The 27556-nt window shown below is 60.3% G+C and overlaps 8 protein-coding genes and 1 non-coding gene across 9 annotated transcripts; 4 read left to right on the top strand and 5 right to left on the bottom strand.

Moving 5' to 3' along the window:
* Positions 1-441: 441 nt before the first annotated feature.
* Positions 442-3076, top strand: EHS24_007169 (uncharacterized protein; the record flags this gene model as incomplete). The annotated part of the gene is made up of 5 exons (XM_028622543.1): positions 442-995; positions 1209-1499; positions 1540-2556; positions 2611-2792; positions 2859-3076. The coding sequence occupies 5 exons, from the start codon at positions 442-444 to the stop codon at positions 3074-3076; spliced, it is 2262 nt and encodes a 753-aa protein (XP_028477435.1).
* A 305-nt stretch (positions 3077-3381) lies between these two features.
* On the bottom strand, positions 3382-3836 carry EHS24_007168 (uncharacterized protein; the record flags this gene model as incomplete). Its single annotated transcript, XM_028622542.1, has 2 exons — positions 3382-3654; positions 3798-3836. 2 exons carry the CDS (start codon positions 3834-3836, stop codon positions 3382-3384), a joined length of 312 nt encoding a protein of 103 aa, XP_028477434.1.
* A 672-nt stretch (positions 3837-4508) lies between these two features.
* Positions 4509-6088, top strand: EHS24_007167 (uncharacterized protein; the record flags this gene model as incomplete). The annotated part of the gene is made up of 7 exons (XM_028622541.1): positions 4509-4582; positions 4785-4892; positions 5120-5213; positions 5392-5482; positions 5523-5641; positions 5750-5892; positions 6025-6088. The coding sequence occupies 7 exons, from the start codon at positions 4509-4511 to the stop codon at positions 6086-6088; spliced, it is 693 nt and encodes a 230-aa protein (XP_028477433.1).
* Positions 6089-6832: 744 nt separating this feature from the next.
* On the bottom strand, positions 6833-9344 carry EHS24_007166 (uncharacterized protein; the record flags this gene model as incomplete). The annotated part of the gene is made up of 3 exons (XM_028622540.1): positions 6833-7367; positions 7587-8266; positions 8343-9344. The coding sequence occupies 3 exons, from the start codon at positions 9342-9344 to the stop codon at positions 6833-6835; spliced, it is 2217 nt and encodes a 738-aa protein (XP_028477432.1).
* Positions 9345-15738: 6394 nt separating this feature from the next.
* Positions 15739-15842, bottom strand: EHS24_007165. Its single transcript has one exon. It is a non-coding gene; the product is annotated as a tRNA-Glu (tRNA).
* A 3648-nt stretch (positions 15843-19490) lies between these two features.
* On the bottom strand, positions 19491-20435 carry EHS24_007164 (uncharacterized protein; the record flags this gene model as incomplete). Its single annotated transcript, XM_028622539.1, has 4 exons — positions 19491-19775; positions 19892-20114; positions 20196-20284; positions 20346-20435. The coding sequence occupies 4 exons, from the start codon at positions 20433-20435 to the stop codon at positions 19491-19493; spliced, it is 687 nt and encodes a 228-aa protein (XP_028477431.1).
* Positions 20436-24146: 3711 nt separating this feature from the next.
* On the top strand, positions 24147-24561 carry EHS24_007163 (uncharacterized protein; the record flags this gene model as incomplete). The annotated part of the gene is made up of 2 exons (XM_028622538.1): positions 24147-24222; positions 24290-24561. 2 exons carry the CDS (start codon positions 24147-24149, stop codon positions 24559-24561), a joined length of 348 nt encoding a protein of 115 aa, XP_028477430.1.
* An 808-nt stretch (positions 24562-25369) lies between these two features.
* Positions 25370-26513, bottom strand: EHS24_007162 (uncharacterized protein; the record flags this gene model as incomplete). The annotated part of the gene is made up of 3 exons (XM_028622537.1): positions 25370-25484; positions 25731-26358; positions 26417-26513. 3 exons carry the CDS (start codon positions 26511-26513, stop codon positions 25370-25372), a joined length of 840 nt encoding a protein of 279 aa, XP_028477429.1.
* A 155-nt stretch (positions 26514-26668) lies between these two features.
* On the top strand, positions 26669-27500 carry EHS24_007161 (uncharacterized protein; the record flags this gene model as incomplete). The annotated part of the gene is made up of 5 exons (XM_028622536.1): positions 26669-26723; positions 26792-26889; positions 26996-27115; positions 27151-27446; positions 27494-27500. The coding sequence occupies 5 exons, from the start codon at positions 26669-26671 to the stop codon at positions 27498-27500; spliced, it is 576 nt and encodes a 191-aa protein (XP_028477428.1).
* Between the last annotated feature and the right edge of the window lie 56 nt (positions 27501-27556).

The following is a 27556-nucleotide window of genomic DNA, read 5'->3' as shown; positions in this document are numbered from 1 at the left end:
CACTGACGTGTGCATGATTGCAAGTGTGATCATCCATCTTTCCATTCTCCCATCCCCTACTTCACGCCATTGCCATCCCGCGACCGACATAGCTGCCGCTGCTGACAAACGCGGCTGCTCCACAGGACAGAGCCCCTTGTGCCGCTCTTTGCTGCCGTGACCGCCACCCAACAGCGGTACTGGAACGCGGCCCCGCAGCAGGATTCGAGTCGAAGAACACCGTTCACGCTTTTCATTGCCCAGTCCAACACTCTGTGCTACGCAGAGGCGTCACAGTCTTGTGTGTGATTCGGTGACTAGAGGTCAAAGACTGTCGAGTAGCATTACGGATATCTCACCACCGGGCCGGCGACTTTCCCCACTTTCCCACTCCTCCGACTCGTCCGCAACTGTCTCACCTATAGTCCAGTCGACCGCTTTGGGGTTGTACACACCACCACCATGGCCCCGTCCCTCTTTGGAGCGCGCCGTTCGTCGCGATCGAGCTTGTCGCAGTCGGCAGCCCCGTCGTCGCCCGGTTCTACTGCACCTGCCCTTCCACCGCCGAATACCCGGTCTGCTTCATTATCGCCTGTAGCGACCCGCCGCGCCTCCCGCAGTGGTAGCACGGCCTTGGAGCAGCTGCGTGGACGGGTGCGCTCAGCTACCACGACAGCGACTGCTCCAGGAGCGAGTGCACCCCAGGTTCCCATGGGAAACGGCACACCGTCTCGTGCTCGGGCAGATAGCAACGCATCTGCCATTGTTCCCCCAGTGGTTCGCGACGCCGAGCTTGATCGCCGCGCCCGTGAAGCTATGCAGACATCCTCGGCCCCCGCGGCATTGCGCTCCTCGACCCCGCCCCCATACTCGCACCACTCACTCGACCGGTCCCCATTGCCCAACCCCATGGTTCTCGACGACCGTCCGCGCGTGCCGCCTCCCATCTACTTGCGCAGCTCGAGCGCTCAGCCCCAGTCCAAGCTGGGAACCTTGTCGATCCACGTGCCTGGATGGTGAGTAGCTGTGACATTTACAAAGGCAAGGCGGGCAGCCGTACGCATGCGTCTGTCAGTGCTGCAGCATGCTCATGCCTACACCCAAGAGTGTGCTTAACTGGTTGCTGCACACACACCTACGCGGCGTTGCGCGCGGTAACCCTGCTTCCCTTGCCTATTTCCCTTTCCTTCCCTACTTCCGTCACTTGCTGGCATCCAGCTGACAATCAGGGGTGTCGCTCTGGTGCGTCCACCACGACATTACGATCTCCACCCGCTCGAGTCGGGCTCGAGCGGCCGCGAGCCGCCTGCAGAGGACACGGTTGTCAGTGGCTCTCTCGAGGTCGTCATGCGCGAGCGTCGCCGTGTCCAGGCAATCAGTGTCGGAATCCAGAGCGTGGCAAAACTCAACATGGGCCCAAACAGAGGATGGGAGGATGATGGAATCTTTGAGCGTGGTGTCGAGGTGGTAGGCGGTGGACTGGACGGGGAAGGACTATGGCTCGAAAAGGGGTCACAGACGTGAGTTGCGTAATAGTGACGGTCCTAACTCGTTCCCCAGCTTTGCATTCTCGCTCCTGTTGCCTGCGACATCGGCCACCTACGACTACCACACCTTTGGTCGCGTGTCGTACATTCTGACAGCTCGTGTCGAGGGTGTTCCTCAAGGTCGCCTAGTGAACATGTTCAAGTCTCGCGATATCCCTATCCAGGGCGACATTCCGTTCCTTGGCGATTTCCAGGCTGTCATTGCCCGTTCCGACAAGATTGCGCACGAGCAAGCCCAAGCCATGTCGCGCGACCGGTCGCGGGACGGATCTCCCTCGCTCTCGCCCTTGATTGCTGGCCTCGGTATTGACCAGCCGCCATCGCCACTTGCTACTCCGCAGGACGAGATTGCCATCACGTTTGGCGATGTGGCGTCACCGGTCCATGGTCTCTACCATCGGCGATTGTCCACCGACCTTGTGCTTCCCCAGGGAGGCAGTCCCGGCCGTCCGTCGCCACTCCGGCGTGACACGGACGCCATGTCCATTGCCTCCCGCGCGAGCAGTATCGAGGGCAGCAAGAGCGAGAAAATGGGTTGGCTCGTGGGCGACATTTGTGGCATTCGCAATTTCAAAGTCCACGCCAACCCGTCCCCGACGTCTGGTGTATACCAGCTAGACATTCGCAAAGAGGGCTATGTGGAAGGTCTCGGACCGTGGCGATTCTCCATCACCAGCGACGCGTTTACTATTGCGTCTTGCGCCATGCTCTCCCTGAGTATCCCCTCGCCCGCACCCTCCTGCACCATCTTCTTTGTGCGCATCCTCGTCTCGCAAACCTACGTGTTGCTTTCACCGCGCACGCCCAACGACCCGCCGTTCAAGCCTGAAGGCCCCAAGAACCACGTCATTTTCCAGGTCGGCCGTCCTCACCGCCATGGCGAGAGTGTACTGGCCCACACCATCACATCGCTCTGGCGCGGTACCGAGGCGGGCGGTACGAAGGAAACCAGCAGCAGCAATGGATACCGCACACGGGCGGTCGCGCGATTGCCTGGCCACGATAAGATTCGGCCCACTACGAACCCTGGGTGAGTTGGGGAAAGACGAGAGCAATGGCGACGGAACGCTGACTCGTCGCGCAGCACCATCACGCCTATCCGCGTCTCGCACGAGATCCTTGTCCGCATCTTCTACTCGATCGAGGGTGAGACGGTGGCGGGAAACAAGATAAACGGACCAGGCGAGGTGCGCATGTGTCAGGTGCGATTGCCCATCACTATCCCGAGCTGTATGTGCAGTACGGCCACGCTCAACCTGCCGACTTGTGAGTGTCAGATTGGATTGGATCTTCCCGCAACAAGAAATTGTGAACTGACTGTTATCCCCACAGACGAGTGCGCGATCAACCCGGGCAGCTCCATTCCTGAGAACGTATCGCTCGACGCTCAGAAGACGTGCACATGCTCCGTGAGCTTTGCCCAGCTCTCGGCAACGACTATCAGCCGGAACCGTGTCGAGGAGCCCGTCGAGCCTGCGCCAAATGCAGTCGAGCGTGGCAAGCAGATGGAGGCGGCGAACGGGGCGGGTGGTCCAAGTACGGGCGTGTAAGTGGGAAGTGAGTGAGTTGTTGTTGGGACAGGTGTGAGCAGTTGTGGGAGTGAGATAGTTGTGAGAGATAGGTGTGGGAGTGAGCTGTGGGAGAGTCAAGTTGTTACTGCACAGAGCGTTTGGGTACTTGCTGGGAGCATGGGAGAATAGGGTTTTGAATTGGCTCGCGAGCTCGAAAGGCGAGCTCATGCAATGCAAGAATACAATCATTCGCGGATGGTGATGTGGCAACCTCCTTTTATAAACAGCTTGGACAGTCCCCAATCTAAGTTGCAGTATGGTGGGCGAAACACAAGAGCATGTCCTCAGCTGCCATCCTCCGGCGCAGCCTGCTGCCCCGCACCTCCTCCTGCCCCACCACCAGCCTGAGCCTGTCCCTGCGCCTGGGCGAGCCACGCATCCAGTCCCATCTGCCCGACTTCGGGAAACCACCCGTATGTGCGCAAGTCGACGCGCTCGCCGAGTCCCGAGACGGTGTCCACCTCGACGCCCTCTGCCTCGAGACGTTCCTTTTGGCGCGCGACGCCCAGACCGAGGTCGCCGCGGGGCGAGATGACGCCGCGTGACGAGATTACGCGCTGGGGTGTCAGATGAAAGTGCACCATCGCACAGCTGGGTCGGCGCGAAGGTTCGAAAATGGCGGTTGCCAGATAGACTCATGGCTTGGCCTCGTTCCCTCCCTCTTCCCTCCCTCTTCCCTCCTCTGCTCCACCATACGCACTTGCCATGGAATGTCCGAGTTGGGTGGCAGAGACTTCATGGCGTTTCCGACGTGTCTGCCGTCAGTCGTGTCCTCTGAGTGCGCTGTGAGTGCGCTGTGAGTACGCTGCTCGGCGGCGTGGGGAGCGAGCGCTTGGTAAGGAAGCACCCCATCGCACTAGCTGGCGCGGGACCGCGTGCAGGTAGATCCTCAGACAACCACCCAGCTGGCCAGCTGCACTTGTGGCCTTGTCCTTTCTCACCTCGAGTAACTTGGGTATCCGGCCATCTTTGCAATGTGGCCTGCCGTCTGTCAGCTGGCTTGGCAAAATGGCTGGCGTTGGAACAGCGGTTGACGTCACCCGCCGCGTCATGCCTCCTCACCATAGCTTGTAACGCGTCCCACGGGGATGGCTCGCACAATGTCATAAGTGCGTTCTGTAAGAATGGCAATGTCTGTCATCCTGGTAGGAGTATGGAGGTGGTATGCAGTAGGGGGTGCGTGTGATGAAACTGTATGGGACTGAGGTGGAGGATGCAACAACCCCAGACAGTGTGGTTCCTGAAAAGGATCTGCTCTGGCCCAAGAGGCGGCGGTCGGACCCCTCCGGGTGAACGACCTCATATTCAATATCGGGTTGACACTCTCTGGTTGACACCGTCGTTGTCATCATCATCATCACCCACTCAACCATCCTTCCAACACCTCCATCCCCACCCTCACCTCCCAACCATGGCTCTTGCGGCCCCTCAGCCGCCATGGGTCCCTGCGCAGCCTCCAGGAGGCATGCATATCCAGGAATGGAAGTGAGCGCCAGAACGTCCCACCTCCACCTCCGACCGGCGGCGAGGACGGGATATGGGACGGGACACACTTGTGCCCAGCCACCGCCATCGCTGTGTCGTCTACCCAGTGACACTGCCGCACGGGGGACGTGGCGAGTTGCCACCGACGCCGGGGGTGTATCCCGGGCTGCAAGAGTTGGAGCAGCGTAGCTGACAGATACAGGTATGAAATGCGCCGCGAGGCCCAGCTCATCATCCCCGGCGTCTACCTCGGTCCGTTCCAAGCCAGCACCAATTTAAACAAGCTGGAGACGTTGGGAATTACGCACATGTAAGTGGTTGCAAACGATGGGCGGGGAGTGTGCGGATGGGAGTTGCTGGTGACTTGTGTTGTGGGCAAGTTGCAAGCTCAAGCTCGAGTGTCGGTGGCTGTACGACTCACGGCGTTCCCCGACACATGGTCGAACACCGGTTCGCCAGCCCCCCCGGCTCTCTGTCACCGTTCACCGAGACCAAGTCATCGGCTGGGCCCCGTTGAACCTGCTGACAATGTCCCAGCCTGTGTCTCCGCGACAGCATGGAGGCGCGCCTTATCTTCCCCCGCTTCCCAACCGAGTTCAAATACCTCACCCTTGACGTGGCCGACTCTGGTGTGAGTGCTGTCTACTGTGACACAGGCTTGGCGATAGTATGCGGCCTTGGGTGTGCCAAAAGAGCTGCGGGGTCCTGTGGTCCACAACCCAAAGGCTTGCTCGGACGACCCGGTCGCCGGCCTCGGGACTACCCTTGGCCGCTGTCACAGAAACAAGACATTGAGCTGACGACGACAGGCGCAGAACATTATCACCATCTTCCCTCAGTGCCGCCAGTTTATTGACGAGGCGATCAACTGTGGTGGATCAGTGCTGGTCCATTGCAACAGTGAGTACAAGGCAATGTACGACCACCTGGCTTACAACAGGCGGCATTGCCACGGCACCAGCCATCGTCATGGGCTATCTGATGGACAAGTTTGCATGGGACTACACCGTCGCCCTGTCCTACGTCCAGAGCAAGCGATACTGTGTGAGCCCCAGTAGCGTGAGTACATTCCTACAGCTCGAGTGTGCGTCTTGGCAGAGCGCCCAGTGCGGTTGCGAAACCCATACCTGCACCGTGCGCAAGATCCATAGGCACACATCTCCAAAGGCACCTCTCTCCATTCCTGACACGGCGCAGTTTGAGATCCAGCTCCGCGAGTACGCGACGATCGCGGCGGCGCAGCACGCGTACGCGTCTGGCCCCATGAGTCCCAGTGTGGCCGAGCACAAGCGCGCATGGGACGGCGAAGGGTGAGTCCGAGTCTCGGCGCGGGTGTAAACGAACAGATGTGGCATTTCGACCAACAGATGACCATCTGTCCTGGCGCATTGCCGTTTCCTGTCTTCCGCATAAGCATGCCTCTCTGACCAACCAACTTTCAGCGACGTGCCAACCGGTTCCAAGCGCCGCCAAGCCGCGTTCGACATGGACATGGACGACGACTAAGCGCTAGAACTCCGCCATTGTCCCGTCGTCTCTTCTCTCCCCGGCTCCCCCGTTTCACCCCTGTGCATAGACCAAGAACCGCCATTAGACCGCACGCACCCATCACGGCGCCCATTCCCATTCCGCCGCCACACCCCATCCCATGCCCACTGTTGTAACAGCTACACCGCCCCCCACCCCACGGCTCCGAGCCCTCGAGGGGCTTCTTTTCTGTCGCCTGTCGTCGCGTTCGTTATAGTTATGCATTTTTGACAATCCGATAAACACAGGGAAAAGCAGGCCCGCCGCTACAAGTCGTTTATATACAATAAAAAGGGGAGATACGGGGGGTGGGAGGGAGGTCCCTCGTGGCAGAGTAGCTAGCTGCCTGCTGGTGCGGAGGGATAGTGTCGCAAGGCAGGATACGGATCACGGATGGATGGCACGTCCGGCATCCAATCCATGCCTGCGCGCATGGTGGGTGGGTTGGGTGGGGGTGGGTGGGTTGGGTGTTGGCGCGGTCGGGATTTCCCGGTCTCGTGTCGTCTCGGGTTTCGCTGCTTGTGTCGGTCGTTATTAATGTCTTGAATCAATTCTCAACCTCCTTCTTTGGTCTTGTTGTTGTCGCTTGGGCACGTCGGTGGCCCCCCCTTTGCGTAGCGACTTGTGGTTTCCGTTTAAACCCCAGCCAGGTAGCCAGATATCTCGTCCGCGCGTCTCGAAACTCAAACTCTTCGTCCTTATTACGTCGTGTCGTCCACCTCCTCAGATCCACCCGCCCTGCGCGACGCTCTGCTGCACGCGAGGCGACTTTTGCATTTGCGGCACCTGCATGGGCACCTTACCCATGGGGACACCGGGAGCCATCTGCATGATGCCGCCGGGGACGCCGTGGGGGACGTGTGCCTGCTGGGTGTGGGCCTGGTAGCCGCCGTGCATGGGCTGGGGCTGGGCATGCTGCATCTGCATCTGGCGCGGCACGTGCTGCACATGCTGCATGTGCTGCATGTGCGCCATGTTGTGCTGGCCGTGGTGGCCGTGGGCGTGGTGCTGCTGGGGCTGGTAGTGGTGCTGCTGCTGGGGAAGGTGGTGCTGCTGCTGAACGGGCATGCCCATCTGCGGGAGACGCGTAGGCGGACGGAAGTCGTCCTCCTCGTCCTCATAGTCGTAGGCGGCCTCCCAGGCGTGTCCGTGCTGCGAGCCGTGGTGCGAGACGGGCGCGAACGGGTCGTGCTCGAGCTCCTCGGTCGGCCAGTCGCGCGGAATCTCCTTGCGAGGAGGCTCGTACCCGTGTCCGTGGCTGGATGCGTGGCCGAGGTTGGACCCACCGTGGCCGTGGTTGGAACCACCGCCGTGGCCGTGCGCCGAGCTGGTGTACATCGAGTGGCCGTGGTTGGACGTGACGTGGCCGTGGCCGGATGCGCTGTGGCCCGACTGCGAGCCCGAGGTGGACCGGCCAGAAGGGCGGCGCGAGTTGTTGCTGTTGTTGTTGTTGCTGCTCGGCGTCCTTGGGCGGGACCCAGGTCCAGGCATAAACTGCTCGGCGTTGCTTGGTGTCCGTGAGCGCGACGCACCGGGACCAGGCATGAATGGCTCCTCGTTGGCCTCGCGCTTGCTCCTCTGGCGCCAGGCAGTGACGGCGTCGGCGATGGCAGCGGGAGTGTGCGGGACGTGGCGGCCGTCTGCCGAGTGGCCCGTAGACGAGGCACCGCGCGACGGAGGGCGGTCGAGACGGTCCATAAACTGCTGGCGCGACGCAGGACGGGAAGCAGCAGAACGGTCGCCGTACGACGCCTGACGAGAAGGCGCGCGCTGCTCGGCAGCAGCCTGGCGCGAGGGAGGGCGGTCGACGGCCTGGCGAGAAGAAGGACGCTGCGAGCCGTTGGAAGTGTTACGCGAAGGTGGGCGGCTGCCACCGAGGTTTTGCTGGGACGGCAGGACCATTGCCGAAGGAGGAGGCGCCGGGAACTGGTGTGCGGCAGACTGCTGCTGCTGCGGGAGCGATGCCTGGCGGACTGGCTGAGGGATCCTGCTCACTGGCGCAGCATGGTGGTGGGCTCCGGCCACAGGAGGAGAGCGGGTAAAGTCAATCACCTCGGCCGCACGGTCGCGGCCAGCAACGTCGCCGGCACCACGGTCGGTCGGGAGACTGGCGCGGTGCTCCATGACGCGCTCGACGCGACCATGTCCGTCGTCGCTCTGGGTGTACGTAACAGGGGGCGCGCGGCGAGCGGGACGCGTTGGAGTGGGTCCGCCCACTCCGGCAGACACATACGAGTTGGCCGTTGCGACAGATCCAGTAGCGGATCCCGAGGTGGACGAGCTGTCCTGCGCGCTGCAAGGGTGACGCAGCACGAGGCTGGGCCTGCGCACCCCACATGTTGCGTGCATCGGCAAGAGTGGGAACGACAGCCGCGTTGGGGGTCATGAGCACATTCGGAGTGCCTGGAGACGCCACTGTCTCGGGAGGAGTGTGAGTGTTCGCATCTTCTTGGGTGCGGCGGGGGCGAGGAGTAATGGGGACGGCGGCGGTCGAGGAAGGTGCGAGCGAGATAAAGGAAGGTGGTGATCCGGATCCTGTAGAGCCAGTGGACGCCGAGTCTGATGCAGATGAAAGACCTAGACCGCCTGCTGTCCTTGGTGTGGTTGCTGCCTGCTCAAAGTCGAGGCGACGCGGGGTAATGTTGCTAACGGGGGGTTCCTGTTGCTGCGCTGCAAAGACGCGACGAGCCGAACGGGGCGATCCTGGTGTTCGGCGGGGCGAGTACGGGGCGTCCTTTTTGATATCACTGCGGAGTTCGGCGTCGGCCCGGCGCACCATCTCGGACTCGGTCATCATGCCCTCTGCACCAAAGAACCCACCGCCGCCGCGTCCACGCCAGCCTGGAGGCAGTTCCTCCTGAGCACATGGGAAAGTGAGTGCAGAAAGGATGCTGGGTGGCTCGGGCGGGGCGTGAAGTGCGAGCCACGCCTCACGACTCCTCCACGGCTGGGCAGCTCCGCTGGCAGTCGACCCGATGGAACCACGGCGGCTTATGGGAGTGACTGCGCGAGCGGCGTCACGGGCCTCGTCGCTGTTTGCCCACAGCGATTTTGACCTGCGGCGGTTGGCAGCAGGGATTTGTGCTTGTGCATTGGCGGCATTGCTTGCTGCCTTTGCTGCTTGTGCGCGACGGATGTGGTCTGGGAGCGGGGGGAGCTGGGGTGGAGGGGTGGGTGCGCGGTCTTCCTTTGCCTTGAGGTTGGCCTTTGATGTGCGTTTGCGCAAGATACCCATGGTGGGCGATGGTGGTTGTGGTGGTGGATGTGGATAGGAGGTGAGTGAGTGGGAGAGAGTGAGAGAAGAGTGAGAGAGGATGGACAACACAAGACAGAGGAACGACGGTCTCGAAGGGGACTCTGGGGGGGGAAGGGGAGGGGCAATCTGGTGTCTTTGCAGACATTTCCCTCACGCGCTCTGCCGGATGCGATGGACACACACAAACGCAGCGACCGACCACAACAACGGGCCCTGCGCTCCCTCCCTCCTCTCCCTCCCGCTGGAGACGCTGCGCGTGCACAACTGTCGTCCTCCTCCCCCCCTTGTGCCTCTTCGGTCCTCTGTCCAGACCGCGCCGCCCGCCGCCGCATGCATGCAACGCAAACAACGGCGCCACCCACACCCACACGGCCACACCGTTTGCCGTCGTGCGCCACTGCTCCGGATCGAACATTTCCCCCTGGCCACGGGCGGTCGCGGCAGGAAGCGCCAGGCCGCGCCACCCGACGAGCCCTCCCTCTCCTGGCTCTGTCCTGGCTGCTGGCCCAGGCCCCCCATCCACAATCCACACACACGCAGAAACAGAAACCCAAAACACACACCCCATATAAGCAGCACCAGTGTGTCCTGCATGCAGGATCAAAGGATACCGGTCGGTTACAGCTGCTTAGACTGCTGGCTGCTGGCATGCAATGCCCCATAAAAATGCTGCGACCCTTTTGCAGTGGCCCGTCCCATGGATACCACCCATGTGCCGGATCTGTGGGCGCCTTTGCTGGCCGCTGGGCCTGGACACTGGTGGACAGTTGGACGGCCTCGAGAAACATTATTCCTGTTCCCAGCTCACCCACATATCCCATTTAAAAAACCTGGGCCATGGGCTTAGCGGCAAACTCTGAAGTGCGACGGTCAAAACGGTCAAAGCACAGCCTTCATTACCTGTCACTCTTCTGGTGGGTGATCTGGTGACTTGTGGTAGCCGCACAACAAGCTTCTGGATGCGGTAGTTGTAGAGCCCATGCAGAAATCCAGTGGCCAAATGCCAAGGCGATAAACCCGCGCGCCCGTCATCGCGCGCTCGCAATGTGTCGCCACGCTGCAGTTCAGGTGCAGCATGCAGCATACGCACCTTGTTTGTCCCGTGCCTGCGCGCATGTTTTTGTTGTTGCTGACACGAGGCTTTGTTTTCTGCGAGCTGGGACTGGGACACAGCGAGCTGTCGAGCTGTGAGGAGGAAGGAGTCTTGCGGCAGCGTCGCGGGTCATGCGAGACCCAGGTCCTGCAAAGCATACATACGACGATCGTTACATGTCCTCCCCCTCACCACCTCCCGGCGACGAGACGGGCAACAGAGTTTGTGACGCTGACGAAAAGAGAGTAAACAGCGACACCCGACTCCTTGCGTCCTCCTCCCTCACTTGGCGCCTCGTGGTGGAATTAAAAGAGTCGTCATTTTAAGCGTACGCAAGTTTCGTCGAGGTCGCCGCCGAAACGTGAAACGGCCACCGACGACCGGGATGCCTCTGAACCGCGGCGGGGAGAGCGGGACACAATGCCCAGTGCAAGCTGGAACGTGTTTGCCATCCGTCGTCCGGTCGTCCATGACCCAAACCCGTTCAACGCTTCGATGCAGAACAAACCACGCGCGCCCAAAGAACACACGCAGCAGCGCGCAGTTGTTTGTGGTGGTGGTGGTGGGTACTCACCCTGACCCGTGCCAGAGATCCAGAGACATAAACCCCACTGCGTGTGCCGCCGACGACCACACAATGTCCGTCCGATGGACCATGGACCGGGGACACAGGACCGCTTGCTGGGTCCTGTCGCGCGGTTGTGCCAAACATGAGGCAACAGGATACTCTGCCCGCATGCGAACACGTATGTATGACCAGGAATACATCAATGCATGGCAGAGGAACAACAAGGCAGCGCCATGCATGCAATGAGAACTGCAGAAAGAGGCCTTTGAGGGCACTGGGTACTGCACTGTGCGTGCTGGACAGCGGCACGGGTACGCGGGAAGCCAGCAAGCCATATACCCACACCATCCACTCACTCGGTCCCAGCATTTATTTAGCCCTGTAGGCAGCTCTGGCCTCTGGAAGCAAGAAAGAAACAACGGTGCTCCGCTCCCTACTGGATCTTTGCATGGCGCGCGGCCTGCCCCGCCTGCGGCCTGGCGGCTCCCGCGTCCCGTCCATCGCGGTCCGACGGGGCCGTTGTGTGTCCACCCACACACACCACACCCTGCATGCCTTGCACCTGTTCTTTCATGCTTGATGCATCTTTGAGGAGTGTGGGGGGGGGGGGGGGAAGGTGAACGTCAGGAAAGCACGTCGGCAAAGGCCCCGACGCCGGCCAGACGCGCGCGTGTGTACGTCAGTACGGTCGTGGACCATTTCGGAAGCGAACCTGAACCTGCAGCGACAGGAGGGCCAGGACGGCAAGGAGGGCAAGGACACCGGTGTGAACCGAAGCTAGAGAGCCAGACTTTTTCTCGCTCGGGGGTCCTGATGGCCTGATTTCCTGATATGCCGCAAACGACAGTAAATGTGCAGACATGCAAGTGGCAGGGGCGCCGGAAACAGCCACTTGGCCACTGGACGCGTGGAGAACTACGTGCATGTCGGAATACGCCGTTTGAATTTACTGGTAAACGCAATGTCCCCACGTTGTCCCGTTTGTTGTTTGTTGTTGTTGTTTGTTATTGCTGTTGTTCATCTCGTTCTTCGCTGTTGTTGTTGTCTCGGAGCTATTCAGGGTCTGATGTTTTGGATAAGGCGTGGCTCTCGCAAGGTGGCGTTTCGGGAGGCGCGCCGGGCTGGCGCAAGAAAACCTGATACGCAGTGGCGCCATGTGTGAGAGTTTGGGGTGGTTGCACATTGGGGGTCGTGGCAGACCGTTTCGGCAGGCGGGCGACGTTGACCAGTTCCAGCTGGGCCACAGCTGGGTGCGAGGCGTGTAGGGAACGGACGGTGGAGGCAGAGTCAGTACATAAGCAGTGGAGGCAGGCGATGGAAGGGGTGTGCGTGCACTGGCGAGTTCTGGTCGGGGGTCCAGCGGACAACAGCCCTTCGCGCACGTACCGCCGGGTTCTGCTCGGCGCAGTCGACGCCTGTAGGGTGTGGGTCAACCGCGACATGGGTGGAACATTACACCAAGCGAGCAGGGAGCCAAGGGTGGACGCATGTACAGTAGAGTACAGTAGTACCGGCACTGCAAACCCGGCGCAGTGGGGCCCTCCCTGTTCGGTTGTGCCCGTGACAAACGACATTGTCGCAGCTATAAGAGGTTTCGCGGCCAGGCCCTTCGCGTATAAATGAAACGGGGGTTTTGCGAATAGCCCGGTAGCGAAAAAAGTGTACATCAGAAGCGTTTTGTCGGTGGTGTAGGTTGAGACTGAGACTGAGACTCCTACAGAGCCCCTCCTCGGGTGCGCGCAGTGCAAAGTGCAAAGTTGCGTGTGGCGCATGTAACTTTGAACTATGCGAGCGCCTCGTCGTGTCGGAAATGCACTAGGCGGATGGGTCCGTGTCGCGTCGCGTCGTGGTCTGGCGTCGCTGCGTCTCGGCATGAGGTGCGCAGGTGACAGGCAGCCGCCAGAGCCCACTGGCCATGTCATGCTGTTTGCGCGTCTTGTCTTGGGCCACAACTCCATACCCCTATCATCCACCAGCTATGCCTCCAGATATCCCACAGGGCGGCGGCGTCGCGCGCTGGAGTCGGTATTGGCCTCGTCGCGGCCCCCGTCCGATCACATGACGCCGAGCTAGACGCACGCGCGGACATGCTCTGTCCCTGCCGATGGACAGTGTAGCGAGTGGCGAGTGGCGACCGCCCACCGCCGGACGCGCCGCCAGACGCCATGGTACATACTGTATGTACCCGCGACCCTTTTCGGAACGTACCCCAAAGGCACCCTACCGTGGCCGTGCAGACATTCACACGTCGTGCGTGATCCTGGACTGTGGTTTGCGCTGTACCCCGTAGTAGTGGCTGTCGGAGCCGCCGCGCACAGGCTCGCTACCCCTGGGCGTACACGCCGACGAGGACGAGGCCGGGGACGAGGTTGGGCGGCGTCTTTGCGGCGACCGCCGACAATAAAGGCCATAACGAGGTCCAACGGCACCTTACAGAATAGTCTGGGTGTGGTGGATGTGTGTGCTGTTCCTGTACATCCCTTGGTCCGGTTCTGGGCCGTTGCCAGGCCAGGATTGCCAGATACGAGGTGGGAGAATGAAAGCGGAAGTTGGGATCGACGCCAACGTGTGGCGCCTGGTCAGCGACATATCCCCGGCTCGTCATTGGCACGCATCCATCGACATTAACGGCACTCTCCACGGCCGCCTGGTGCCGCACATGGGTCAAATAGGGTCGGCTGCGGGGGGGCAACGAGGAACTTCCTCATGTGAGTGAGGAGATTCGATGTCCGGAACCAGTCCTAGGAAAGGAGTTTTTCACGTTGACGCTGCCCACCATTAGTCGGGCTTCTGCTGCACTGGTGTTGGGATTAATGGCACATATTGAACGTGTTATGAGGGGTTTCTCGGTACTTGGCACGTTTATTGGTGACGGCGAAAGAAAGAGGCTGGACAATTGACCCTCGACCTTCTCTCACGTCATTCCTGCAGGCAGGGCATACATGCGGTGGCCCAATGTGCTGTTGTGAGTGTCTGTTACGGACTGCTGAGTGTTGTTTGGGTAGTGCTGGGCTTGGGTGGTGCTTGCTATTTCTGTCGGGTGTGGGAGTAGGGTGTTCGGTTGGCACAGCAAATGTGGCACACTTGCACTTTTGTGTCATGACCACTCTAAATGTCTCTTTGACGAGAAAGCAAGTCGACGCAGGCTCGCAAAGATACAACTCTTTGCAGTGTCTATCTTTGACCGAGTGTGATCGTGGATCAGCCCTGCGCTCCGTTATCTCCTCGAAGACGACACTGTAGGGGTCAACGTCTATCGCCGGCCCAGCAGACTGTTCAATGTCCGCCGGCCATCTGTTTCCAGGCCAGCACATCCAGACAACAGTGCTACGTCCCAATGGAGTCGAGGCTATGGTTACTGTTCGTTTTCCCTGGGACAGCTTCCGCCGCCTGTGAGTAGGTCCAACGCCACGTACACAATAGCAAAGACGAGGTTTGTATGTAAGTGGATATGCATCCCTTCAGTTTCCCGACGCATGGCAAGTCCCCTCCCGAGGGCCCACGCAATGTAGCGCACATTCTAGCCCTCGTATAACTGCATACATGGTTGCTGGCAAGGCGGTTGAATGCGTGTTCCGCATACCGGACGAAAACGACAAGCAACGATAAAATACAATAAACAAACAATAAATAAATAAGTAAATTTAGAACAAGCACACGGCCGCTTCTGGTACCTACTGTAAGCAGCTGCGACGTCCAGAATACCCAAGTACTTGGAAACGGCCCGTATATCAGCACCCTTTCCGGTCGGTGAACCGAGTTCGGGCAATCCCAGTGCTACATGCAGCAGGAGTGTAGCGGTGTTATGTAGCAAAGCGTGGAAATGTATTTCATTCCTGGAATGTACCTACTGCCCAACAATTTGGAACAGGCGACGGGTTAACAATCACATGTAGAGGTTCAAATTTACCAGCAGCTCAACGGTGTAGGATGGGAGAGGAATGCGGCCGAGCGGCTGACGACCGATAGTCGCACAAGGCGGCAAAATCATGGCTCCCTTGTCAGTCTCGTCATTTCAGATCATTCAACACCAGTCCCTCGGCCGTGCGTTGCATTCTGGAGACCGCTATCGAAATGTTGTGCCATATATCCCGTTATATCACCATGAACACGGTACATCCGCCACCCACTGACCAACCGACGTGGGTCGATATGTGAACGTGTGCATCAAGGCGAAAACACCCAGAAATCAGCTCTTCCACCGACGCCGCTCGCCATGTGACTCGTCGTTCCCCAGCCAAAGCCAGCAGTCTGGCACATAGCAGTAATAGAGGTTGGCAATTGTATACGTTCTCGGACCCGTTTATGCGAGCCGCACAACCTGGCACCTCGCGGCAAGGAAGGCGAACTGAACGGTGGGGTGCCACTTTCGCGATAGTTATCCTCTCCCATCGCCTCTTTTATTGTCAACGTGACAGATAAGCCTCTGACAGACGTATAATGACAACAGTAAGCCTACCGTACCCTGCACACCCAAGCACTGGGCCGTTTACAGACGAGAAACCCAAGCCGATGCACAGATCCATTCGCCACACCGCCACCACCTCCATCCAGAGCCATCTGCCACCGACAACCATCAGTCCGCATGCCCTCACATGTCCCCCCCCCCCAACGCCAGCCGACGCCTCACACCTTGGGCCCATACCCAGATACACCCCGCAAGCAAAAACAAGCCTTGCCAAAGGCGTACAACCGTTGCAGGCTGCTCCATCTTCTCCGCCAGGGAGTTGAACCCTGCTCTACCGCGATGTTTCCTGATGAGGGGAAGCTGCTCCCTATTGAGAGGCGGTTATACTAACCGATATACTAGCAAAGAGGCGATGGAGAGGTGGTTTGTGGTGGCGACCAGAGGGGTAGAGGTGGGGAGAGGGAAGGAGTTGGGTTGGGAACGTCAGGCGTTGATGCTGGGGAATTGGATTGGGACGGGTGCGGGGTATTTTCCAGGGAGGGTTTACTCACTCTGGATTCGGCGGTGTCAACTGCCAGTGCCAAATAGACATGGTAAAGATGCACTGGAGTGTCTGGAGTTGTGCGATGCCTTGATCCAAAGGTCGGCTAGGCCTCCGGAGTCTTTATGGCCGCAAAGCTTGACCGCGACGCATTCCTTCGAGCGGTGATCCAAACGATCCAAACGACGGCGGGCAGCCTCGCGCTTGCCTGCCGTGCCCGTGTCACAGTACAGTGCAGCCAAGATAGTAGCTAAACAGCGAAACAGCCATCTGGGAGACGACGAGGGACATTGAGGGTGTTCACGAGGTCGGTGATGTGTTCGGCCACCCCATGCATGTTACACATCTCTATACTTTATCCCCACGAGCCTTGACCATGATCGCGGCGGACACGGTCGACAGTATCAGGAGACGGTTTATGGCGGCGATGGAGGAGGAGGAGGCGGTGGTGGTGGTACACACCAGCTGGACCTTTCATACACCGATGAATGCAGTCCAAGCAGAGAATCCCGCATCAGAAACGGTCAAGAATGCGATTCAGAAACAGCTGCTGTTTATTGACCCGCGGCCCTTTCTTCAGACCTGGCAAATGTTGCTGGTCAACGCAAGCAGCATCACATCAGTCCTGTAACTTGCTTTGGCAGCGGACCAGCCTATGTCACCTATGCCACTTCACCCACAGAGCTGCCACCTGCGCAAAAAGGGAGTGTAGTGCCACCGGCTGTTGCCACAGATGACAACGCACCGCTATCCCATCTCGTCGTGCGTCAGCCACGAACAGGCTGGGGATCGAGCAAGCGCCCCACCGCCAACGCATCAGTTGCGTTGCCACATCTCCACAGGCCTTATAGGGATCATGCCCAGGTTTGGCGGTGAAGAAAGGACACAGAGGGGCCGTGCCAGCAACATCTGCGCGGCCACTTGCGCGCCCACGTAGTCCCTCCACTCCCCTCACTCACCCCCAGCCCCGCCCGCACCCCCACTCCGCAACGCCGCAATGTAGCATTGACGAACAGACCGGGGCTGCGGCTGCGTATGCAGATCACTCAAGCGCAGCGTCCATGGGACCCACGGGCATCTGCGCAGCATGGGGGAGGCTGTTCGCAAAGGTACTCTAAGGTGGTGGCATTTTTGAAAAATCCCGAAATAAGCGTAACGTGGGTAGAGATCGACGCGCCGACGCCACCCCCCCCGAGGAGCATGCGCGATACGCAGTCGTGGACACAATGTGAGCTGTGCAAAGGCGTGGGTCCATATCTTCATGAGCTGTGGGGGGGCTGCGGGGGGCGATATTCATATCGATAATGCGCAATCTACAGTGCATCCGCGGTTGGGGCGGTCTGATAACGCGTTCCCGACCAAGTGGGCGAAGGTCTGGGCGGCGGTTGGTGGTGGTCGTGTGCCACAGCCATTCCCATGCCCATCCCGCCGGAAGACTGGGGACCGACCATTATTCAGCGCGGCGCCCAGGCCCACAGCTGTGGTTAGCATGCACCGCCCAGCCCCAGATCAGATCAGATCAGATCGCATGTCTGCGTACAGCCTTTACGGTGTTCGACGAGGCACACATGTTCGTGTACCGGAACAACGAAGCGCGTTCGAGAACACTGCCGCAGAAGTGTGCTCTCTCACGAGCCCACGATACACACCGGACATTACTGCACTGCACTGTACTGTACACAAACCCGAGTGCAAGCTGTTGTACACCTGTACACATGTACACCTGGCCCGTCGCTCCCATGTCCATCCTTTATATCCTGCCATACCTGCCATACCCTACTCCCGTACGCTGATGCCTGCTTTGGGACGTCACGTCGCCTCGTCCGACGTCTGGGTGATGTCTGGGAGTGCGGCCCGTCATCCAGGTTTTCTGCCCTGGTGCACAGACAGGAAAGCGGTCAACCGGCGCTGGCCGCTGCTGCGCACTGATCCTCTGCGGCGTGTGGGCTTTGTTTTTGTCCCTTTTTGTGCAGTGGGTTGTGTCCCTGGCTACTGCAGTCTACTGCACACCATCGCACGCAACGAGCAACTCGGTAAAGTACAGGTATGCCGAGAGCTATACCTGTACAAGAGTGTAGAGTACAGCTTGGCTCATGGCAGGTCAACACCAGGCAGGGCACAGCGCACAGCGCATTCCACCGCGGCCACCGCCACGGGCCACGGCGGTTCAATACAAAGCACACACGAGACACGGCGGCGTAAGGTTACCACGGCACGACCGTTTTTCGTGTGTTGAATTGTGTGGAAATAAAACTCTGTCACGAGCCTGCGTGGTTTGTGTTGTTACCCAACGCGGGGACCGGTCGAGTGGTTGTAGCTCTGACACCTCGTCTCCTTGGGTTATATGTAGGGACACACCCACCGAGGAACGGGGCAGCGTGGAGAGGAACGAAATAGAGTGTAACGCGCGACCCACCCACCCATGCCACCCACTTTCGCGCAATTGACACAGGAGAGAGTGAAAAGGGTGTTGCGCTCCGATTACGCGCCGAAAAAAACCCAACGCGTCCCGCGTCTGACGCGCGCGCGCGAGCGGGGCGTGTGGGCGTGGGCGGACGCGTCGTTTCCGCCGCCTCGCGCGTGCGCGCAAGATCCAAAGAAAGGGGCTCACCGGCGCGCCCGCCGAGCACACGTGTGCGCGTGTGTGCCCAGTTCTCTAGCTTTGCAAGCTCCAAAGCTTCAAGGCCCGCCGGCGCGTCCGAAAAATGCGATGCGCTATGCACACACTAGCGTTTTGGGTGTGCTCCATTTCGGGACACTGGCGAGTCTTGGCCGCGTGTGGATATGGATACTGGAGGACGATGTGAGCCATCGCTATCTGCACTGCCTGCTGTCCATGTCCTCTGCAGTGCCCGCTTTCCACGGCGGTACGCACGCTGGCTAGTTACCGTGCCAGACAGAGAGATGCATCTTGAGATCGATCCAGCAAGACGTGTGACGGGAGAGACGATGGGCTTGCGCGTCCCCCGGACCCACCCCTTCTCTCCTCCTTCTTGTCCCTCCCCGCCCGTTTCATGCAGTCAATTTCGGGCAGACACCACACACCCGTCCGTCTGCACGCAGCAGTACTTCTCGCCGGTCGCACTCGCCAAGCCCTTGCACATGTGCACATGTCTGAACTGACCGGCCTGCCAAGGTGCTCTGCGGATGGAAAAGTGTGCAGGGGCCCTCTGCGGATCGCGCAGCGTTGCTGCGCGTCTCGGCCTTGGCTTTCTTTCCCTTTCCACGCCCCACCCAAATATGCGTGTATGTGTGTGTGTGTAATCGTGCTGCGCGCTGTTCGCGCGCCCATCAGTGAAACAATGATACCAGGGGAGAGAGGCAAGGGAGCACTCCCACTCGCGGCAACGGTCGTATAGAGGAACATGCAAACGTAGGGGTTGTGCGGCGTAGGCGCGTTGGCACGGGCCAGTGTATGAATTTACGGGGACGTTAAACGTGTCTAAGCTATGTGGGTGCGGAAAAAGAAGAGGGGGAGGGGTTAAAGGGAGGAGAGAGAGGGGGGCTCTAGAAGTTTAGAAGAGAGCAAAGGTGAGGGCACCGACGAGGGCGACAACGCCGGTCGAAGCGACGAAGCGGGTAGCCGACGAGGCGGTGGTGGTGGCCGAAGCGGCAGCCGAGCCCGAAGCCGACGCGACCTTGGAGGCGGAGCCCGAAGCCGAAGCAGAGCCCGAAGCAGAAGCCTTGGTCGACGAGACAGAGGCGACGGCGGTACCGGAGGTGGTGCCGGCGGGGGCAACCGAGGTAGTGGCAGCGGCGTCAGTGCCAGCAGCGGTGGCAGCGGCGTCAGTGCCGGCAACCTGGAGAATACAGTCAGCACGTGCCGAGGAGAAGGATGCGTGGGGAGGAGCAAGTCGAGAGCGACACGCAACGTGCCACTCCAGAGTCACTCCAACGCCACTCGAGGTCAACTCACGGAAGCCGAGTCGGTCGAGTCAGCGGCGGCGGCGGCGGTCTCCGAGCCCGAAGCCGAAGCCGAGGCGTTGAGGCACTCGGTCGACGAGCCGGCCTGGATGGTCTGCTGCGAGTCGTAGTTGATGGCACCGGTCGAGTCGACGACCTTGACGGTCACCGAGGTGCCCGAGGCAATGTCGACGGTCCAGGTGAGCTGGGTGGCGCTCTGCTGTCCAAAGTCCTTGCTGGAAGCGCAAGTCAGCAAAATGGTCGACGTGGACGGTCCCCGCGTGTGGCTGTGGCCAGAGGGGAGATCCAGTACTTACAGAGCGGCACCAGCGGCGTCACCACCGGGGATGACGGAGATGTAGTAGGGGGCGACACCACCGGTCCACGAGAGGAGGACGGGCTGGCACTGGAGAGAGTGTGAGTAAAAACGGCGAGAGAGAGAAGGACCGTGACTGTGTTCTACGCACCTGGACGAGCGAGCCGGGGGTGTTGACGGTGAGGTCGGCGGCCATGGCGCCAACGGCGAGGGTAGCGGCAACGAGGGCGGTGCGGAACATTGTAGTAATGAGTGTGGGGGTTTGGGGGGTGTTGTGTAGCTTCAAAGTAGCTGTTTAAAGGAAAGGTGAGAGAATGAGAGATGGAGAGAATGTCAGAGGGGGAAAAGAGGTTGACCTAAGTACTCTTGGGCGGGAGAGAAGCGGGCGGGGGGGGGGAGAGAGCTTGGGGGGGGGGGCGGTGAAAGAGACGAGACGACGGGCGGGCACAGAGTGTTCCCCTCGATCTCTCTGGCCCAACGCGCGTGAGCGCGTGCGCCCGCGCCCACAAAGGCAGCGACGCGCGCCCCCCGGTTGTGTGTGCGCGCGCGGTGCGCGCGACGTGCCGTGTGTGCAAGCGACGTACCGCGGAGAGAGAGAGCGCGCAGGAGGCAGCGAGACGTGTGTGTGAGAGCGACAAGAGAGCCACAGAAAGGGCCCTTTGTCCCACCCCCCACCATAGAAAAAAAACCCTGGGCGCCTCGAAAAGTGTCGATAAAAAAAAGGAGTCTTCCCCCGCGCCCCGCCCCCAGGCCACGGGCCACAGGCCGGACAGGCCACACCCAGGCCACCCCCCTGAAATCTCCCTCGCGGGTCCTGTTTTGCTGCAAACTGTGACGGTCTCTCTCTCTCGTTTGCCCTTTCCTCTTGCACCTCTTTGGCCTCTGGGCCCCCCTCTTGCTCCTTGCTAACGCTTTTACGTGCGGCACCCTGCACCCTGTATGCTTCAATGCATGTGTTCAGCAGCGAGCGGTAAGCTGTGGGTAAGGCTCTGACATCCTCCCCAGCCTCCATCCCTCTCTCCCCCCCCTTTCACGCCCAGGCGGCTCTAAACCCAAGCTGAAACCGATGGTGTGCCCACCCCAGCCAAACCCACCCACCACACCTGAACCGTATTCAACGCTCAGGGCTCACGGGTGATCGACACACCGTCTGGGCCACCCACCCACCGTACAACCGTGGACCCATCATACATTTCGTCATCATCGTGTGCTAAACGAGCAACCCACCCTCATGCTGATTGCAATACAGACGCGTCTAGCCTGCGACTACAAGCAATCGCGTTAACCGTGTATCCTGTAACCAGTGTTAGTAGTCGTATCTCCTCGCATCTCGGGTCAAAGATCAGAGACCTTGCACTACGTGCCACATTCCAGCGCGCACAGTACCCGCGCAAAACGGCCAGCCAAACGGTACATGCTGCCATACGCGGGTGCCTCCCCACCTCGCACGCGTTTGCGTTGGGTATACCTGACGCCACCACCCAATTCCCCCGCGCGCGTCACACTTCTACAGCCAGCCAGGCCAGCCATGAGCCCGCCAGCAGAGCGACAAGCCAGCCATATGCAAGCCAGCGTCCAGGAAAATGCAAAGGAAAAGGATAAGGAAAAGGAAAAAGTGTCGCTGAATCCACCGACTATATACCTCTGTCCCTGCTGGCCCTCCCGCGTCCGACCGCCCGACCGGCCCACATCCCATCGCCAGACACCGTCTGGCCAACGCCGCCAGAATGAACGCGCCTGCAGGTTGGTTCATTCCGACCAGGTGGTGTCCGTGTCCTGGTCACAGCCAGTTGCCGCCGCGGCGCGGACCGGCTGGCGCCGCCACAAACTGGCCATGGCCATACAGCCAGCCAGCCAGCTGGCATGCAACGAGCATGCATCGAGAAAACTCTGCCACTGGGCGTCACCGTGCTGGCATGCTGGCAGTGGTAACCGAGTTGGCAGAGTTCAAAGGCCCCTTGCTTGCTGGACCTTTACAGAGGCATGTCATGCACCCAAATGGGCAGTGGTCGAGCAGGAATGGGTATACCATCCAGGCCAGCAGCAAGCAGTCCCACCGTCGCGTAGCGCGTTTCTGGGTCCCACAGTCTGAATGTGAGCGGGCAGAGCCGCAGCTGTCATCCCCAGAGCCCCGCCCGCCATGGGGCTCGTCCGAGGGTATTGACAGAGGGCCCCGGCCACAAGACAAGAAAACTGTAATGGAAGGAAATCGCTGGGTGGGTGGGTGGGGGGGACGAATATCGAGGATAACAATAAAGGGTCTCATTATTTTTCCGCCCCTGCCCCCGACTCTAACGAGGTTGTGCGAACAGGGAGAGGAGACAACTGCGGTGCACAGGATACAGGATCAGGATTCACTGTTTGATGCGTGAATGCGTTACCCCACGCCGCGTTCTCACCTCTGCGACCTCACCATTTCACGTCTCACGGATCTCTCGCCAAGCAATGACGCCATGGGCAATGTTATAAAAGGTCCAACATGAGCCATGTCCTTTTCATGAACGTACGACGTGCGAGGGCGCGCGCGCGCGCGCGCGCGCCCCGTTCTTCCCAGTGGCCAGTCCAGCATTCAAGACTGTGTAGTGTGTCTCTGGCCTCTGGTCTCTGGAACATGGCCTGTTTCTGTCTGTTTCGTAACCCACGCCATTGTCTGTGTCGGGCCATGTACTGGACAGCAATGGCCTGCATGGCTTTGCTGTGCTGGCCGCTAGCTCTCACGGCCCATTCTGTTCGGCAGTAGATCGTGCGAAACCACGTCCCAATCAAATGCGCTGACTCCTTTTCCACGTCAATTTGAACCACTCGTACCAAAAAAGTCTATTCAGTCCTCTGCACCTCAAGGAGATCCCGCTTCCGACGCCGACGGCGATACACACACTCTCTCCACACCGAGGCCGGGCCTGCGCATCCCCGGATCCACAAGTGCGGTACCATAAGCAAGTACCTCGACCCTCGGGCCTTGGGACCGTCCTCGGAGCCTGATTCCACGCTCTCCCGTCGGAATATGCTGCCGAGTGGACCATATCAAGCAGTAATCATCTTTGCCAAGGCCACGCTACTGGCACTGGAAAAGCATTAGCCTCCACGTGTGGTCGTTGCACCACTGTTGACCTACTGCCAAGGTGTGGTGGTCGTGGTGGGGGTCACGTCAGTGGCGGCCCATGCGGCGCCACGGTGGCGGGGGAGGTTGTGCTCAATGTGCGCGCACCGCCCAACGTTTGTGTGCAAAGACACCGAGAGCCACGGCCCTGGCTGCGCCGTGCTATGGGGAACGGTGGGGACACTAACTGTGTGCGCCGCTGTGGGTATTTTGGGCGGGGGACTGTTTGGTTACTGGAACGAGAGAAGCAGCCACTGTTGAAGCCACCAGCGAGACATCGGTGGGACGATTGGTGACAGTAGTTTGGGGATGGAAGGTGTGGTCATTTTCGTGTTTTGGCTTTTTGTTGTGTCTTGCCCGAAGCAAGTTGCAACAAAAAGGAAGGATCGTAGCTTGTTTGGCCTTGTCTTCGACAGACCTAAGCAGCACATCTCGTGACTCTTGCGCACACACTCCACAGACACCCTACGCTACACTGCACGCCGTTTCACAGCCCCGGCCACACGACCTCGGCACAAGCGACTGTGGGGACGAGAACCATCCGTCAGCAAAAAAAAACCATCACCGGACTGCGTCACTCGGCCCACACTGCGCACTGCGCCGCGCCCGACCGACCTTACAAATGCCAGTACCCCTACGTCCACTCCCATCACCGCCCATAACTACGACGTGCACTCGACGACAGGACAGCACTCTCCACTAGCTATAACACAACACACTGCATCCTACATTTTTGATCGACACCGCAAACTGAATATCGATCTGGACCCCCGCCTCCACCACTGCAACCCCTCGGTCGTTTACCCTTAATCACCACCAACGACCACCCACAACAACAACATACAGATCACAATGACCTGGGAGGACGCTGTTCGTCACGCCCGCGTGCCCCGCTGCGGAGGTACATTCTACGGCGACAACAAGAAGTGTGAGTGCACAGGCAAGCACACCGCACCCGCTGCCGCACCGAACCCCGAGCTGACGCACTTTCACAGCACCATGCAAGCCCATTGCGCGCAACGACGGCGTCGTCGTGTGCTGGTGGTGTAACCGCTGGCTGGGGACGTTTGAGCTGCGCACCCGCTCGGCATCCACGTCGTCGACGTCGAGCGCGAGCGCACAATACGTCTCGGGCTCGGAGCTGTCTGTCGGCTCGAGCGCGAGCCCCGTGTCCAGTCCCCGGCCAGACCACCACCACCGCAAGAGCGTGACCGTCAGCCTCGCGGGCTTGCTCGATGCGGCCGCGCCACCGTCCCCACCGCGGTGAACGCAGCCCAACCCAACGCAGCCCAACCCTCAACCCCATCCGACAGCGCCAAGGCGGGCGCTGGCTGTACAGTCCCACCCACGCGCGAGGTGGCGACACGACGTACGACACGAAACGAGACGTGTAGCATATCCGACATCCAGCATCCCAACAAGTGTGGCAGTGGCACACGCGCCCAGGCTCCCACGCCCCCCACACACATACACCATATAATCCCATTATTCATCGTCCAGCACAGTTGTAGATATGTAGACCCACAGAGCCATGTACACTATCACCATCGCCACCCGAGGCCACGCAGTGGTCGTGTGCACCCAGCAGCAAGAGCAGCGTGTGGGGGATCAGCCCGCAGTTGGAGCGTGGAGTGGAGTGCACTGTGGTGTGTGTGTACCTTTCGGGCGTCACTCTTTCCCCACAACTTTGGGACGAGCGTCTGTGCGCCACGGCATATGGGTCGGTCGGTCGGTTTCAGTCGATCACATCAGAAGCTTCGTGTGGCGTGGCGGTGGTGCCACACAATTCCCCAACGGTGCCGTGCTGGATGCTGCGTGGCGAGAAGCGACAGTTTCGGTGATGGGAGGTTCGAGCCAGGCTCCATAGGCTATAGGATGGGGGACGCTCGGCGCGCGCGGTTGTCTGCATGTCGCGGGACGTAAAAACAAATACAAACAAATACGCTATAACGACCCCCCCGACGTGTATCCGCAACAACATGCCCAGACCCCGCTTCGACCCAGCTCCAGGACTCCCGTTGACATTGTGCGTGATGGCAGGGTGGATGGTGTATGTATGCGCTAGCGGCGACGGTTCAGTCGCGAGACATGTACAGAGCCTTTACACGCATAACGGGGTCGAGAGAGGAATGTTTGCCACACAGGACACCATTTCCGAGGATGGCAGGGGGGGTTTGGCCAGGTGATGTGCTGCGTGTGCAAGAGCAGCGGGCTGTCGGGGTGTCTGGACGAGCACGCGTCCGAGACGGTGACGCAGCTGGCACTCGCAGACAGACGAGTACTCGGCGCCGGCAACAAGGTGCATCGACTTGGAACCGTTGCGGACCAGGTGGCGGTCCAGTGGCTGGGCCCGCGTTGTCGCCCTCCAGCTCGAGCTGGGGCCCGCCGGCGGAGGCGTTGGTGGGGCTGCCGCGGTACCACCCTTCCTGCACTCACGCTCGCCCACAATGTAATCGCGAGGGCGCGGTAGGTGGCGGTGGCCGCGATACCTGTCCTGCCGGGCCGGACGAACGTCGACCTGATCCATCGCCGAGGTGAGGACCTGCCGGAGGGTGATTTGGCGGCAAGGGGTTGCCGTCAACTCGGAGACTGTCGGCGGTGGTCGCCTGCCACTGCGGGTCGGTGCCAGTGCGACGGAGCTTTGAGCCCACCACCTGGCTGGCGCAATACCACTTGGGGCGGCGGTCGTGCTCCTCCGTCACGAGCTCGATGCCAAGGCCGCAGACGAGGTCCATCTTTTCTGCGTGATGCCGCCCTCCATCGCGCTGTCCGTGACGAGGCTCGTGGGGTGGGCAATGAAGGTAATGAGAAGCGTTCCCTCCTGGTCCGTTCGGTAAACCAGGTGGAAGCGGATCTTGACGAGCTGCGGCTGGCAGTTGAGGCCCTGTTGTGGGGGGGGGGGGCGGCGGCGTGTTGCCGAGCGACTTGTCGGTAAGGAAGGCCTCGACAAGGCGCTTGCACAATTCCGACAGCTCTTGCAAGAGGTGCCCCACCTTTGTTGTGTCGAAAGTGCCACGGCCACCCACCCTGCTCCACGCTGGAGAACCGGTCCTGGCACGCTCGGCTTCGCCCGCCGGACGACCGTTAGTGTTGCAGCGCCATGCCCATGTCGGTCGCCACACCCGTCTCGAGGTCGTGGAGTTCTCGCACGCCAATGTCAAAGGCCTCGATGTTGACGTTACCGGGTTTGGCGGCCTCGCCGACAAGGCTGTCCAACATATCACGCACTGTGACTTCGTGGCCGATAACTAACTGGTGGTTTCCGGGATCGTCGAGGCGGTTGAACAGGAGCGAGTGGTGGAAGCGGTTGAAGTCACGCACTCACAACAACTCCCCGCCACATCTCCCCGCCACACCACCGAGCCACACCAACAATGTCCCTCAGCGACCCCATCGGCATTGACGAGCCTATCCGCAACAATGTTGTGCGTACACGCACGTAGAGTGGGCCCCTAACATCTTAGGACCTGCTCGGTGTCAACGGCTGCCCTTGGCAGACGGCGGCGGTCTCGAGATCCCACCCAAGATGGACTGGGAGGTCGAGGCCATTGACGACGACAAAGCGGACCGTATCAGTGGAATTGAGGAGCATGTGGTAAGTCGACCAACGCACGACATCTCACTGTCATTAGGTTTGGCCCGGCTACGACTGGAAGATGGCTGCGCTGTGCCGTCGCCGTCGCCGTCGCCGTTGCAAGTAGCACGAAGGGCGCCGTCGCCAGTGGTTCGACCCTCCCGACACGGACGGCATGAAGCGCACGTCCAGCAACTATGCCCACCGCTACCTCTTGGAGCTCCATGGAGCGCCCAGGGACGACCTGGTCTGCGGTCCAAACGGCGACCTGGTCACTCTCAGGCCTTCCGCCATGATCAACGAGGACTAGCACTACGAGCGGGACTTCGAGTGGGCATTCCGCCAGCCCTCCGCGACTTTGAGGTGCGCCTCGCCGTTCGCAACGCGGCAGAAGAGGCCGCCCCCCAGTTCGCAATCAGGGAGGAGAGGCGCTGCTACCGCCGCGCTGCTGCCGACGTAGCTCGCGAGGCTGTCCGCGTCGCTGCCGAGGGCGCTCCACAGGCCCCTCGTCAACTGCAGGACGTTGAGCGTGAGGCCGAGGAGCTCCAGCGTCAGATCGAACAGATGCAGAGGCGTCGGTAAGAGCTCACAGTCAAAGCAGATGCTCCCCATGCCGCACTGCAAGTCGATGAGCGCAAGAACCGTGAGCTGAGATGCCGCGCCACAACCAAGAGTGACAGACCGAGCC

This window comes from Apiotrichum porosum (assembly GCF_003942205.1).
Source record: "Apiotrichum porosum strain DSM 27194 chromosome Unknown scaffold_4, whole genome shotgun sequence".
Classification (NCBI taxonomy): Eukaryota; Fungi; Basidiomycota; class Tremellomycetes; order Trichosporonales; family Trichosporonaceae; genus Apiotrichum; species Apiotrichum porosum.
The sequence above is the reverse complement of the archived record's forward strand: the minus strand, read 5'-3'. Positions and strand labels throughout refer to the sequence as shown.